The 16,170-nt window shown below is 40.4% G+C and overlaps 2 protein-coding genes across 11 annotated transcripts in view; both read left to right on the forward strand.

Moving 5' to 3' along the window:
- The window catches only part of mef2aa (myocyte enhancer factor 2aa), a 62,612-nt gene extending 55,393 nt beyond the window's left edge, over positions 1-7,219 (forward strand). For 5 of the 9 annotated variants that reach the window (XM_065957282.1, XM_065957283.1, XM_065957287.1 and 2 more), the window contains 4 exons: positions 1,493-1,516; positions 2,919-3,048; positions 3,211-3,334; positions 3,524-7,219. In XM_065957282.1, coding sequence (XP_065813354.1) covers positions 1,493-1,516; positions 2,919-3,048; positions 3,211-3,334; positions 3,524-3,860 — 615 coding nt within the window. In that variant the 3' untranslated portion in view covers positions 3,861-7,219. The remainder of the gene's footprint in view (positions 1-1,492; positions 1,517-2,918; positions 3,049-3,210; positions 3,335-3,523) is intronic. The other 4 variants (XM_065957285.1, XM_020643543.3, XM_065957284.1 and 1 more) reach the window with 1 other exon arrangement.
- A 377-nt stretch (positions 7,220-7,596) lies between these two features.
- Positions 7,597-16,170, forward strand: part of mctp2a (multiple C2 domains, transmembrane 2a) — a 34,074-nt gene continuing 25,500 nt past the window's right edge. Inside the window, exons 1-7 of one of the 2 annotated variants that reach the window (XM_020643561.3) lie at positions 7,597-7,855; positions 10,539-11,498; positions 12,685-12,850; positions 15,057-15,199; positions 15,303-15,379; positions 15,486-15,600; positions 15,718-15,741. In XM_020643561.3, coding sequence (XP_020499217.2) covers positions 7,841-7,855; positions 10,539-11,498; positions 12,685-12,850; positions 15,057-15,199; positions 15,303-15,379; positions 15,486-15,600; positions 15,718-15,741 — 1,500 coding nt within the window. In that variant the 5' untranslated portion in view covers positions 7,597-7,840. Of the gene's footprint in view, positions 7,856-9,795; positions 9,884-10,538; positions 11,499-12,684; positions 12,851-15,056; positions 15,200-15,302; positions 15,380-15,485; positions 15,601-15,717; positions 15,742-16,170 lie in introns of those variants that run through there. The other variant, XM_065957280.1, reaches the window with a different exon arrangement.

Raw genomic sequence — 16,170 nt, forward strand, 5'->3', positions numbered from 1 at the left:
AAAAACACACCAACTAAAGGACCTTCAAGTATCTCTCCTGCAGGGAAGACAAGTGCCTTGTTCAACGTCTCAATCCAGACATTAATCGCAGAATGTCTTGCAGTATTTTGCCACAAATTATCACATCAATGTAGCATCGCGCCGTGCCAGTGAGGTTGTCACCTCACCAAAGAGTATCTGCCAAGTGGGAATCACGCACAGTGTGCAGAGCTGAGCGGCATCTCTCTCGTGCTCTGTTTTTCTTAGATCTCCTCCATTGAATGTAAATGGAGCCAAAAATCTGCAGCCCAGGTGTCATAGCTCTCACTCGATGGCTCACATTTAAATGGAAGACTTTCTCTAATGATAATAATAATGAAAGAACAGGGCGTTCTGACCACAGTGAGCGCCTTAAGGCAAACTACAGACCTCGGGTCAAAAATCAACATACAAAAAAAAAAACTACAGGCAGGGGATTCTCAGACACTGTGCAGATGATATGCCATTTCAAACTGTGCTTGTTGCTGACAGCAACAGGAGCCACTCCAGGAAAATGATTGTGTTTGGTAAATAAACCTCGGGTTACTGGGGGTGCTCAAGCTTCAACTGGCCCTCGTGCTTTGTTTTAACGTCTGCGCGTTGCCATGTCTGCATGTGGAATCAGTAGAACATGGCAGGTAGTGTTGTGAGAGGTCTGGAAGAGGTTATGCTTTGGCTTGAGGTCGGTTCTGTTCTGCCTGAGCGAATAGAGCAGTTTCAAATGGTAAAAGGCTGTGAGGGCGCAGGCTGTGGCAGGTCTGCAGACAGCCTGTCATTAGGCCATAATGGTATTAAATTAATCACATCTCAGTGTGACAGAGTGTAGATGAAGACTTAATCAGGGGGCCAGGGTGTGAGCCAGATAATATCTTGTCGCCCTTGTCGTGTCTTCCTGCCGCTATTGATTGAGTGTGGGTATTAAGACGGACCCGGTCTGGTCGCTGTATGTTCCGCAGCACGAGAAAAGATGGAGGACGAGCTTCAGGTTCCTCTTTCGGCGCAGGGAGGAGTTGAGATACTATTTGAGAGGCGTAGTACTACGCAGTCATTTCTTCTCTTTGATTTCTGTTGATTACATGACAATCTCTTTGTTGCATTCAGAATTATTCTGCTGCCTTACTGTACTAAACGTACTTTCCCTCAGTGAGTTTTGTCCTGCAGGACCTGACTGCTGATTCCTCATCATTGACAACATAACAACTTTATAGCCCAACATACTTAAACATTAGAAAATCACATCAAACATTTATAGATAATGGCCACAGTCTTGAACTTAAGATGAATACTTTAGTGTTGTTTGTTTTTTTTTATGAAAAAGTTAACACCAGACTATGGGAATAAGAAGTCATCCACACCTCATATTACTTATAACCTCCAGTATCCAGACTGCTGTCACTTATTCCAGAGCGATTTACAGTTGCTCTGCTACTTTTTCGGTAACTCTGCCTCTCTTGTTTTCTTCTGTCGGGATCAGTCGGAGGAGGAGGAAATGGATTTGGTGAGTTTTGACAAATGCCTGAGCAAATGGCTAAAATGTTACATGCTTCCGGTAACCAGACGTGCTAGACAAAAGGGAGCGATTAAACAGGAGACTGGCTCTCAGAACTGCCTGCAATAATACATAAAAAAAAATGTTTGTCACTGCATGTTTTGGGTTTGGCCTGTGAAAATTGCCTCAGCCTGTTTAAATTGCTAAATGTTAGTCATATACCACAGAGAGTTTGAGGAGAAAGAGAAAAAGCTAAAGCTAAGTGAAAGTTTCTTTAAGATTGTTTTTTTTTAAACTATAACAATAAAGTCACTTTCTGAAACATTTCAGAAAAAGGGTAGAAAATATAAATGATACTTTTTCTAAGGAAGAGAAGATTACGTCATCTTTAATGATATCATTCTGTGCGATACTTGGTTTGGGTGAAGTCATCTGGCTGGAGAGTGTTGGAACAATGCGAGGAAGCCATCAACTACATTATGATGCAATGCTGCTTCAAACGTAGCCGCTGGCAGCTGCTGGTCACATTATATTTGGAAGATTTGTTTTCGTATTGTTTCAAACTATGTCTGCTTTGGATTAGTGTAGTAGGAGGTTGTGCGTTCGTAGCTCTCACGGCGTAGTCTGCTGCATGACCACACTGTGCTGTGTAGGTGGGATTGTGAGGACGGCATGCTATAGTCACTGCGCTGAAAAACCACTGGAGCCTCACTGTACGTCACCGTGGGATTTGAAATGAGTCATTTATTTAGCTCTTTGCACCCGCTCAGTTAAAAGCTGTTAATTTGATTGTGAAACCTCAGTTTGTTGCACTCAGCGTTCCTCACCTGCACTTTCCCCCAACAGGGTCCTTTTTCACATCTAACAACGCCTGTTTATGCATGTCAGTAATAAACTGCACTGTTTACATCTCTGAGTTCTCTACTAAAAAAAAAAATGGAAGAAAAAACAAATGATTACATTAATGTTTTAATTAAAGTATGTAAAATGTTTTTTAAACTGAAATCCATCTATATATATATTAAGCATGTGGTTACTACTTTGAATGTGGGAAAAGTTTACCTGAAATTAGTAAATACACAAACATTTAGTGAGTCATGTCTGAATAAATGTCTTAAATCTCTTCCCCTTAAACACAGACAATATTGTTCATATGTAAAAAAAATTCACATACAGTAAAGTGTGTAACGCAGAGAGACCAGAATACTGTCATGAAGTTACACCGCCACCTAGTGGCAGCATTTAGTAACGTACTCAGGCATCTGACAACCATGTGTTTCCAATATGTCAGTACATCAATTGCACACTCTAAATCTTTGTATTAAAGAACTATAAGAGGGTGTTGTGTTTTAAAATCTCCATTAATGCAATTCCCATGTTTTATGCTTGTTATTTTTAATTTCTTCTGCAGAACACCCAGAGGATAAGCAGCTCCCAGGCCGCCCAGCAGCTGGCCACTCCAGTAGTGTCTGTCACCACCCCCAGCTTACCCCCTCAGGGTCTTGTCTACTCGGGCATGCCCACCTCCTACAACCCTGCTGGTGAGTCTGGCCTCGCTTCCCCCTCAGACTAACACAACAGCCTCAGCTGTGACTCTTTGTACTGTACACTGTTGGTTCTTGCTCTCTTCTCAGCAGCGTACAGTGTTGTAGCTGCAATGTGAGAGGAGTTCTCACTGTGTGTGGCTGCTTTTGTTTTTACAGAGTTCTCCCTGAGCAGTGCAGAGATCTCCTCCCTTCAGGGCTTCAGCTCTCCTGGGCTCTCGCTGGGCTCCATGTCGGCATGGCAACAGCATCAACTGGGCCAGGCGGCTCTTAATTCTTTGGTGTGAGTAACACACTTTCAAACAAAGGCACATTCTCCAGACACCCTCACATAAAAGCAACACCCACTGTGCTCTGTGATATCATGCTGAATCACACATTTACATGTTCCTGCCGTTGTTGCACCTCACTTTTGTAGTCTCTTCTTTTTTCCAAAACTGAACACAAAATGTTGTGCTTTTGTTCTCTGCAGTGGTGGAGGTCACCTACCTCAGGGCTCCAACCTCTCCATCAACACCAGCCACAGCATAAACATCAAGTCAGAGCCCATTTCACCGCCTCGAGAGCGTGTCACCCCCTCCGGCTTCCCCCCTCAGCAGCCGCAGCAAGGGTCCAGCCGACAGGAGGTTCTGGGACGTTCACCTGCCGACAGCCTCAGCTCCTCCTGTAGCTCTTATGACGGCAGTGATCGAGAGGACCACCGGCCAGACTTCCACTCCCCACTTGGGTTGGGCAGACCCCCAGCTGGCTCCGAGGACAGGGAGAGCCCCTCAGTCAAGCGCTTGCGCATGGACACGTGGGTGACATAAAGAGCCGGGATCAGGCCTCCAGTCACCAGCCAGGCAGAGAGGGGGAGAGGGAGGGGTGAGACATGGAGACAAATGAAAGAGCAAGGGTTCTTAGAGCTATCATTACTATACTATTATTCAACTCCATTTCAATTTGTAAGACTGAGTGGCAAAATGTTACAAAACATATCCACATAAATAATTCTCAACCTGAAGCAGGAAGATTTAAAAAAATCTCAGTTAGCTGGACTGAATAACGTGCACAAACAGGTGGTATCAGGTACTTGGTGCATTTCATATTTGCAAGTGAGGACGTTTAAAGAATAATTGTTAAACAATAAGTGGTAGATTATTGAAGTCACCGGTCTAGACAGACACTTACATGTAGTTGCTGTAATGCTGTTGTGCTTGCAAGTTGCAAACAAAATCTGAAAAATTGACGTCGCTTTCAAGCTGAGAAAAAACCCCTCGAATATGATGAACTATCTTTGAAATCATGCTGTAAGACAAGACCTTTAACTCAAGTGGCCTCGTCTCATTTATCGATCAGTTCATCAGGAAATACAGAGAACATGGAGTTAATTTATACTTTATACTGCCAGGATTTTACATGCAGTGAATTAAACGCAGCAGTTGAGACTACTTTAGTGATCAAATGAAACAGTACTGTTGGTGGTAAAACAAAAATAGCAACAGAATTATTGCAATAATGACATACTATCATTTTTTAATTTAAAAAGAGTAGGATATATAAATGTGCAATTAAGAGAATGCAAACCTGTCCAGTTGAACTGGTGAGAAAATCAACATGTTCACAATTGTGTAACAGTTCATCAGTAATATAAGCCAAAGCTGTTCTTTTGTGTTGTTTTGTACAGTTACTACAGTTTCACTCAAATGCACCGTTTCTTTCATCGTAGTTTTATATTTTATTGTGCTTCATCACAAACGGTGTAAGGTCATGTAAATCTGAATCAATATCTAAAGCCATGAACATTTGCTGTTCTGTTTGTACAAATGAAAATTTGAGCCAAACATTTTCCTCTGTTGTGTAAATAAGGACTTTAATATATATCACCAGGGTGATAGTACATACTGAATGTACTGTATAATCACCGTTTTCAAGAAAAGTATATTTTTGTGGATTACAGCCAAGTTTACAAGAGTAGACCCTTAAAAAGTAGATCATTCACTGGTCAATATTTGCTTTTTTCTTTTGTTAATTTACTGTAATCTCTTCAAAATTGAATATACAACATAACCTCCCATGTGTGTTACTTCCAGATGGTTGACTTGTTTTTTTTCCTGTCTTTATTAGTGGTGATTGTTTGTCCTGAAGACATTGTATTAACAATGCTGTGAGGTTGAAGTTCCACTTGTTTTCATATATTTGTGAAGGATGATCACAAGGCTAAGGGAAATCGGGAATAGGGTTTCTTCCCTTCTATTGTGGTAGCTCTTCTTAGTTGTATACCAGCAGCTGCTGAATACACTGCCAACATTCAAACCCAAGGTCCCAGCCCCACACTGAAGAATAATCTATTGTTACTGCATGTAGCTCATCTGAAAGACATGCCATCTCTCGAGCCCTTTTTCCCTATCCTGTTATTGGTTCATAGAATTTAAGCAGAGGACATATATGTGTTAGAATAGGCTGCCGACCTTCACTCAAAACAACATGCCTGTGCCCGTATGTGGTTGTAAATATTGCAGTCTACTTGAAATGTGAGTCATAATTATGTATAAAAACAAACTCATGTATTTCCTGAATTGACCGTGGAAATTGTATCTTACATCAATGCCCTATTACTTAAAAAGAGTACTATTGGATTGGGAACCTTAGAGCTAAGAGAAGTGATTATCCAAAGGAGTTTAATTCATGTACGATGGAAAGTGTCTTGCAAAGACAGAAGGGGGGGGAGGGGGGCGGGGGGGAGGCAGTTGTGACTTGTTTTCTTCTCCATCCTCAAAGAAGCTAATAATTCAGCAGGTGATTCATCATTATAACATCGACAACAATGCAATGTCATTGACTTCAATCTCACTGCTGGATCGCACACATTTGTATGAGAAGTTTGCTGTACGAGAAAGGTATTACTCTGCATTCACTGTGACATATCCAGTGTGCTTTACTGAGGCTTCTGTTCTCTGCGACCCCCATCATCAGCACCATGCTAGTTCTCAGTATGCTCCCCTATTGATCTATGCAGCTTTAGCCCCCCAGTTCACACTGACATTAAACAGACTATGATGTCCCGACAGGTCATTTTTTGAGTCCACAGAGCATCAGGAAGAAGAGCATCTGAGGGTAGACTGTTAGTTTATAATCCTGAAGTGCCACAGCTGGACACTGCTGGACTAAAAAAAGTTCCATATGATACCTTTCATTACATGATTGATTTGAATAAACCCCCAGAAGTATTTTCTTTTTCATATACATTTCTACAAAATACTTGACATTACAGTAATCCATAATACAATCAGGTTTAATATAGCTGGTTGAAATAGCAATAATGAAAGGCTACAACAAAAAAATGTCTGCCTTTTTCTGGCAGCACCACATCCTAGTTGAGCACACACTTTAGCACTTAATAACATATCAGGGAATTTTCTAGTTTCTCTATTTACCGAATATGCACAGATAGGAAATGCCTTATCCCAAAGAAAAACGACAGATTTTTTTCATTTTATTGTCTTTCATTAAACAAAAAAAAAAAAACACAAATGTATGTGAACTCGACCAGACCTGCCTCCCCCTCAGAAAAGACTCACACTCTTAACATGCACAGTGAATGCACTGTGATACACTTTGCTCTTTTGGGTCTTTGTCCAAATTGTGCACAATTGATGAATGTGAACGGAGACGGTAATCAATGAACCTTTGGAGGGACTTTTCTTCACTTTGCTGTGTAACAGTACACTGCTTTGCTTCATGGCTTTTATAAACAGAACTATGTGTTTGGTAAGTGTTTGTAGCTGATAGTTCACTTAACTGAAGAAGCTGTTTTCGGTTTGAATGCTCAGACCGTTTGGCGGCACAAGCTGGACTTTGTTGCCAATAATGAAATTATTTGTTTCCAAATCGAAAGATTTTAAGTTGACCTACATTTTATTTCCCTTGAATGTGTTATTTTATTTTCATCATACAATAAATATTCAAGTGAACTTTTTATTAAACAATTAACATACTATGCTAGATATTGTTGTACAAATTTGTATTCTTCACAAACGTACAAATATTGGCTTTTAATGTGTAATTTAGGTTATCTCTCTTATTCTGTATAAAATGAAGTAAACAACTCTTACATAGAATTTGTTCTCCTGTGAAGTCCCAAACAGTAGAAACTGTCAACTTTATTAAACACCTCAGTGTATGCTCACTTCGAACTTGATGTCTATCAATCTTTGAATTCTGTCTTTAAATTTCATTTTATAGACTGCATGCATCAGCTAGCACACTGAGGTCACTGTGATTGGCTCTCAAAAAGCGATGAAAATCACACTGTTTTTGCTGTAAAAATGTATTAATTTCTTCATGCAGAGGCCTATTAGTTATCTTATTAAACATAATGTAGCATCACTGCAGTTTAGAACAATGATCACAAGGGAAATCTTGCTTTTGAAACCTTAACTGTTTCAATGTTAACATTTTCAAAATGTAAAGAGTTATTATTATGATTTTATTTGTATTGTTGGGTTATTTTACCACCCATCAGAAGATGTGATGTTGTAGCTAAAGTCTAATATCTAAATCATATTTTAAAATTAAGGGATATTTCAAACGAAACATCCGAGCCTGTGAAGTAAAAAGTAACTGTCAGATATGGAAATATTTAAATGGATGTAGGTACTCAACCTCAGTCTTGTTATTATGAGTTTCACCACTAGTGACAGCAGTGCTTTACAAGACGAGCCCATGCATTTCCACATTACCACCAGCAGGAGGCGCTGTAATACAAAACGTTAAACTGTAGTGTTGGTTTCCTGGCCTGCACACTTCCATGATACATTCTGAGGTAAGTTTGATTAACCATTAAAGCTCACAGGTTTGGAAAAGTTAAGAAATGTATGAACATTAGCGAAACACTACCTCCCTATCCAAGATAGCAGATAATTCACCGTCGACTGTGCCTGTTTGGGGGGCTGCAAATAAAATGTAGGCCTATATTATCCACAAGTGCTCTTGTGTTTTTTAAAACAAATAAGTTCAGATTAAACTCTCAAATGTAGCCTACATGTTAAAATGTTAAAATGTAGGCTACCTGTGGTTAATTGAAATTAGAAAGATAGTGTCAAAGTAAAAAACGATAAGTTAATAAGGCTACATTTTGCTAACGTTATAGTTACCTCTCTTGAATTGTGTCTTTTTGAACACACAGTGGGGAAAACACAACTTTTTAGGCTCCCTAGTATTTCCTCTTCAGTCTGATTTTTTTCTAAAGGAAGAGTTCTGCGTTTAGCATTGCGTAAGGCCAGTGGATTTCCTTGTTAATGTTATCCAAATAACCAGAGAACAGAAGTTTGACTGCTCATTAAAAGCAGCCTATTTTACTTACAGTCGCTTGCCGGATTCTACATTTTGATGCTGAACTGAATAAGCATTTTAACATTGTTGCATTGCTGATGTAGCCTATGCATATAACACTTAGGCCACGCATGACAAATACAAAAAAAAAAAAAAAATGACTGCAAAGATAAACGGGTCTGGGTCAGCTGTGTCGTTTACAACCTTACTCTGTAATGTTTTCTTTTCACTGTGAAGGCCTTCATGTGCATTACTCAGTATTTGTCCCTCAGTGCATGTACTTGGCTTCCTCTCCATCAGACCAGCTGTGCTGCAGGCTGGAACAGCTCCAGTGTGCATGTGTAGAGTAACCAAGTAGGATTTGGGGCTGTTTGAGTTGTGTGAGAAGAAGGGCGACAGGCCACCTGCCATAGGGGCTTGCCCTGTTTTGGATCCCCAGCCCTGCCTTTCAACTGGAAGCCAAGTTTGGGGTGCTTTCATGTGGGCCTGATCTCTTTAAGACATCAGCAAATATTGAACAAGACTCAGTCCAGACTCAAACACATCTGTTGTCATACAGTCTCCACTGTTGTGCACCGGCAATGAGGCAGAGAGTGAACACCAGCGGGTCTGTTGCATTGGCTCCCATGTGTGGACAGAAAGCTAGAGTTTATACTTTGTAAACACAAATGCTCACTTTTGACGAGCTCGGGCTAAACCATGTTCCACTGTCAACAAAAATGTGGCTGCGTGAAAGAAATGGAGTCTGATATGACAAGGCGGCCCCCGAGCGCCAGATCCCTGCCGAAGATCGGGGGGATGAGATAAGATGAACAGATAGCCAACATTTCATATGCCTCAGCCGTGTCGTAGAATCCATCAGCAGTATTTTGGGTCTGTTTTGGACAGATAAGAAGGACAGTTGTATTGCAGAATTAGGCTAGATTATGGCATTAAGTATTTTATTTTTTCAAACACTTGGTCCTATGAAGAACCCATATTAGAGGAAGTGTAATGCATGCAAGTCTTAAAACTAACAAATAGCTCCACAAATGCAAATAAACAGCTAAATATTCAAATCAACATTAAACAGACTGTTCCTACTTGCTGTGCTGTGAGCAACTGTTTCATCGCTGTATCAGTGATTCAGTGTGTGTTTAATGTCTCAATGTCTTAATAGACTCAATATTTATCGTAAGATTTTCTTCTAATCCTACCATACAGTCAAAGGATCCCAAATATCTGATCCTAAAGTCAGTCTGTGTGTAGCTACAGACATAAAAAAAAGACTTTGGGAAGGGCTCATCACTTTTCTCTGCTAGCGTCAAAGTCGTTGAAACTCACCTGGTGAGACAGGTATGTCAGGTTTCACCCAGTTTCGCCTCTCCACCAATCAACTGTCCTCTAGCAGGAAAGTCAACTAGCTACATTTTGTGTTGCTGTAGCACTTCCATAATAGTTAGGATGTTTGAGCCGCCTCTCAGGAAAAGTACTGCTTCCCTCAGTGGATACTAACTCAGTGTGTCGGTTTGCTGGACAGGTAAAGTGAAATGTCTTTTTGTCTTAATTTTGACTTGATACATTTGTAAAGTTATGCCAGTTAGTGAAATTCAGGTGACGTTTTATTTCCTCAGAAAATGTATTTGAGATCATATGAAAGTGTCAGGACTAAGTAAGATCTGATAATGTAGCACCTGCTCTGACGTGGTATTTGTTGAGACCTGTACAGAAGTCGTCGAGGAAAAGACTTGACTCCACACAATAAGACTCAGTTGACTCAGATGGAAGTCATGAGAAGAATACTCATGAGGAGACATGATTCAACATCACACTTTTGTACTCGTGTCTTGCTCAATCACATCTGCTGAACTTTTTTCGAAAGGCATCGCATATATCCCAAAAGACGTTACCATTATCAGGGCCACATTGACCCACCTAGACTAATCTGTGACGTCGATTACACTGACAGACAACAAGTCTACCAAACATCCTTGCAGATATTAGGTAAAACCGTTGACACTCTCTTAGCTGTACTTGGTGTCACTCTGTCAGGTCTGACTGACGTTAGAGAACAGTGAATAACCCTAATTATGTCTGTACATTATAATCTAAATAGCTACAGAAGTTCCACCACAGAAGTAAGTAATGCAAAGAATCTTGATGTCCCTGTTTGTTTAATTTTGTAATCCAAAAAGGAATCGGTCACGATGGATGTTAAGAAAAAGACCTTCTTGGAGAACTTGAGGCTGAAAACCAAGTTGGCCAACCTGAAGAAGCCCCGCAAGAAGCCGCTCGCCAAGCAGGGGAGGAGGCTGGTCCATCGGCGCAGTATATCTGTACCAGACTTAAGGTTTGTGCCAGGTGAATCATATACAGACAGCGCCTTGGGGTCCACTGCCTCAGATGCCAACTTCTTTGGCATCTCTCCTGGTGTGAGTGATAATGATTCAGTTTCAAGTGGTTTGACTGCTGATGGACCAATTTTCATGAACGATTTTACCCCAGTAACTCAGAGACTCAAAGTTCCCAGGGATCCCACTATGGCTGCTTTCAATAGAGCAAGTGCACCTGCAGAATCGTTCGCCCTGTATGAGGACTTCAGAGAAAGGATCCATTCAGAGAACAAGGTAATGACAGACAGCGTTGATGCCCCACCAGATAGAGAAGCCGAGGGGAATGCGCTTAAGTTTACTTTTGACCCTATTCCTGCACCAAGATATGTTCTTTCACCGAGACAAGACAGAGTGGAGAGGGAAAGTCACTCTGCTGAAGACTCCTCAACAGACAGGGTGCCTTCAAGCGCTGTTGTTGCAGCGATTGCCAGAGCGAGCTCACTTGGAGAACGAGAAAGCCCTTACCCAGAAAGGAGGCCCGCATCATTTGAGCCGAAAAGGCCGTTATCTGGATTAGGGACGCCGCCAAGAATCAGAGACAAATCTGCTGCAGAAAAATTGTCTCTGGTGTTGGATACTCTGGAAAATACAGATGGCACCTCTCCGGACTCTGCCTGTGGCAGTCCTAACGAGGATCCGGTCAACATGCCCTGGACGACAGACCCGACAGAGGAACTGGAACGAGAACCTTACTCCCCCCTTTTCGTTAAACAGTTTGAGATGGAGGAGGCTTGGCTGGAAGACGCCCAGGAAGAAATTGAGGTTAGTTTTATACCAATTGAAATCCCCGACATGTATGGTCAGAGAAAGTTGTTTTTCGTTAAGTTGTATTTAAGTTGTAGTTTTTGGCAATTTTTGCATTTATTAAATTGGACATTTGCTCTGAGAGAGTGGGGGATGAAATGCAGCAAAGGGCCAAGGCCGGATTTGAACCCATGACGGCAGACTATGTACATGGGGGCATGACACATAACCGCTATCCAATGCCCAAATGTCATTTGTTGTTGAAGTCTGCCAGCACTTTGAATCTTTTGTATTCACCTATCAACTTTATTCTCTTTTTGGTAAAAAATGAAACGGATTCAATTCAAGACTAATCCAGATGTGGGCAAAAACAGTTTCTTAAGAACTCCAACTTATATTACTAATCAAACGTATACAAGCTCTGGTGCCCTTAAAATATAAAATATGATCTGAAAGAGTTTGTGTTGAATAATAATAGTATTATATTTAAAAAAAAAAAAACATACAAACAAACATAGGCTATATCTTGTTGTAAAAAAAAGTTTGGCAACACCTCGTTTACTTATTTAGTTTCATGTGATATACTCTCACACTGGTCATATTTGCATAGTTATATTTCACTTTCAAATATTTTTCCTTTCCCCCCCCTCATACTTCAGCTGTAAAACTCAGAGTGGCCCTCAGCCAGGCAGCTTCTAGAAATTCCTTTTCAAAGTCTGAGTTGAAATGTTTTTTTTTCCCCCTCTCTCACATAAACACTAGGATATGTAAGGGACAAAAACAGTATAGGTATATCTGACTTGGGGTATTACAAAGACCGTTGTGTTCTTTTTTTTTTGTCCAGATGCCTTTGAGATACGGAAACTATTCAAGAACCTGTGTGTCTAGTTAGAGGAACTCTGTCGTACAGAAAGTATGCAAAACCACCGATAACATCTCACCTCGCTGTGCTGTTGAAAATGTTTACTGCTGTGCTGCTGACCAGGTTTTTGTCTCTGAAGAACATTAGCTGTAGTCACTAGGAAACCTTTGAGTATGTTTTAAAGTAAAAAAAACAAAACATTTCAAAGAACAAACCTTTAAAAAAGATAACCTGGACAACGGGATTGTTTGCGCACCCAGATATTTTAGCCTCTCTGTACTGAAGTAAAAGTTAGCATTTTACTGTTTCATAATATTAAATCACAACCTTTTTCTCATCTAGCTGTCCAGTGAGCCCTGTGATTTGTTCGATGAAAATCTGCAAGATCCCCTGGAGAACTCTTTACCAGCAGGGCCTGAGTTTCAAGCACCCCAACCATTCCAGAGATATCTCCTGGACATCAACCTAAAGCAGGGGAAGAACCTGGTCATCCGAGACAAGCGCTCTGGTAGGTCAACAACCTGTAGGAGATCCGTAAGGCCTTATAGCTGTTCTCAGTCTGTGAGTATCTGTCTCACATGGATCTTTAGCAGATAATTACTCCCTTTACAAGCGAACATCAAGCTGTTGTCTTGACTGTGGGGACTTTTTGAAAACCCCTTTTGGATCAGAGCAGATCAAGAGATATCATATCAAATTTCTTGTAAAGAAAGCGGTTCTTTTGAGTGTTGGCTTAAGATTGAGCCTTTGATGAAACACTGCATGTATACATACAATGCCTATACATCGTGGTAATCTTTCAGTGCTTATGAACCAGCAGACAGTTGAAAGTAGAGAATGGGAAAATGTGTTATTGTGTATAAAGGCAAGATGGGCTGTGTTCAGTTAATGCCTCTGTTTACTTGTAAGGATGACGTCTCATGTGAAGTTCCGTTTGTACAAAGAAAAAAAAAAACCACTACAGAAGAATGCAGTCAGACCAGTATGACGAAAGACAGACTGGTATCAAGAAATCAATACTAATTAAAGAGAACACACAATCTGTACATGAAACCGCGGGTATTAAAACTTGGTTTAACAACTGATTTTAAAATGGCATGCCAGATGCAATAGAAGAGGACCCTTTGCCAATCTTAATTGGCAATCACATCTATAATTAGACTGATGGGCTATCTGAAAACAAAGCCTTTGTCTTAACAAGGAAAAGTCATTATCACTTATCCCACAAAATACATTGTGCACTATTTTGTTCATGTGTTCAGGTTTGATGTTAAAATTCAGATTTTCTTTCTAGTCCTGCAGATTATTCTAAAGTGCGTTTGGATTATTCATTTTATTTGATTATTATTAGTACATTTTAGACATTTTGTAAAAACAATCATCAACTTTGAAAGACAGTTTTGAATTTGACACGTTTGAGTACGTTTATGTTCATGACTTCAGATTTATTACCCTTTGAAAATGATGTTGACCCGGGTAAAAGAAGATAGAAACACTGGTCTCAATTAATCAGCTCTGGGGAAGCAGTGACACCCGGTGGCCTCAAATGGAACTACAACATTTTTTAGTAAAATCACATGTTGTCCCTTACTAGACCTTACTTGGACTGATGAACTTATTCTATAGTTGAAACTGTTATATGACAGAATTTCATGCTACATAAATCTTAATCCATTTAAAAATGTAAAACCTGTAGGGTGGTCACAGCCCCTCCAGGCCCAGTTCCCTACTCCCTGCTAGTTGAGACCTTACTTTCCCTGACAAGATGGCACCAAGATGATGCATTCCCCACACGCCCCCTGTCTCTCCACTGTTTGCCCAACAATCAACCCCGTGCCAAAGGCTTACCAATGGCATACATTGTCATTACATATTCTAAAAGGACCCACGCCACCAGCCCCCACTCCTCAGTTTTTTGTTCTCGCCTTTTTTTTCCATTAATTTCCATCGTCACCGTTCTCAGTCATGCCAGAGCTTTTCTCCTTGCTAGCTGCCACATTCTCCTCCTGTCAAGTTGCCTGGAGGTTTCCCTGTCACAGGCTGGCAGGGTGGAGCTGCTGTGGGTCCTGCCTGCCTTTGCGAGATGTTCATTTGGAGTGGGGAGCTGACAGGCCTGACAGCCCATCCCCACAGGGCCTTTGTCATGTGATTCAAGCCTCCCTGCAGGCTCTCTCAAGCACCCCTTTATTCCTCTATACAAATGAAGGCATGGGACTGGCTTTCATTTTTTTGGCCAATCTGCATGCAATTGCAGAAACAAAGAAGTCCAATACCCCCACTCTGCTCACAGACAGACTTTCTTAACAGGCTCGGGAGATTAACACTGGTTGCTTCTCCATTTTGGTTTGTGGTTGCCTCATGCTGGCGAGTGTTTCTACTCTTTCACAATTAAACAGCTACATCACTCTGTTTTTGCCATGTGTGGGGTACACCTCATTCTCACATACCTCCGTTTCTCACACGGCTTGCATGGGGGGCGGACGTGTAGGTGGATGTGTTTTCAATGTGTGTGCTTTCATACATACTTTTATCATTTGAAAATGACAATATGTCCTCCAAAAGGATAAACAGTTTGCATTAAATATTTCACTTTCACCATGAATTGCCATGAAACGACGTGTGTATATGCTGGGATTGTTACATAACAGTTAAGGTAATTACCACTTGTGTCAGACAACATTAACTTGCTCTTTTTTTTTTCTATTCAATTTAAGGTACCAGTGATCCTTATGTGAAGTTCAAACTTGAAGGAAAGCAGCTTTATAAAAGCAAAGTGGTTTATAAAAACCTGAATCCACGGTGGAACGAGTCCTTTAGCTATCCTCTTCGTGACAGGGAGCATATCGTGGACGTCCGGGTAGGCATTGTTTGTTTGAACAGAAGTGCATTATCGTAGGTCACGTGGCAGAAAACACAAATTCAGTTTATAATCTCACGGATGTTTGTTATTTTCGTTGCAGGTGTACGATAAGAATCGGACTGCTGATGAGTTCATGGGCTCCAGCATGATTCCTCTTAAAAATCTTGAACTGTACAAGTATGTAAATATATATTTTAAAATTATTTAGAGAATACATGATCATAAGGATATTACTCAGTGTTCATTCCTTTTTGTTTTTCATGCCTTGTCTGTCTCCTTAAAGAACCTATGAATTGGAGCTGCATCTTGATGATCCAAAAAGTAAAGAAAATGACATGGGAGTAATTGTTGTTGAAGTCTGCCTAATGTTTCGAGATGCCACCGTCAAAAGAAGCCCTGTAAGATTATTTCCGTGATATGACGAGTTTTTCTTGATGCAGTTTTTGTTTTGTCCCTACAGTCTTATTTGAGAAAAAATTGAACTGATTTATGTAATTGTTTTTTTTTTTCTTTAGAGATGGCCACAGCGAAAGAACAAGGTATGGATTTTATTCATCATAACATTTATTTTAAATGGAATTTCTAAAATAGTTTATAGAAGGCCTAAAGTATTCTTGAATCCGGCTTTACATTTTCCTTAATCCTGACCACTAGGGGGCAGTAGCTCACTGTAATATGATGCAACAAAGAATGAGGTGTATGCTCAGGACTCAGGCTTTTGTGTGTAACCTTGGTTTCAGCACAGCCTATTTCTTTTGTGGTTTTATTTTGATCCATTTTTTTTTTTTATTCGCAATGCATATTATTTTCATTGGTATCATTTTCTGGAGGGAAAGTATAGCACAGTATTACACTCTGATCAAAACCATAATAATAATATTTACTGAATACATTGTCATGAAAGAGCCCTTAGATGAGTGCTATAGAGCTGTATTTGGTTTTGTTGTAAACAAAGTTCCATTTCCTCT

Source organism: Labrus bergylta, chromosome 7 (genome assembly GCF_963930695.1).
Source record: "Labrus bergylta chromosome 7, fLabBer1.1, whole genome shotgun sequence".
In the NCBI taxonomy this organism is placed as follows: Eukaryota; Metazoa; Chordata; class Actinopteri; order Labriformes; family Labridae; genus Labrus; species Labrus bergylta.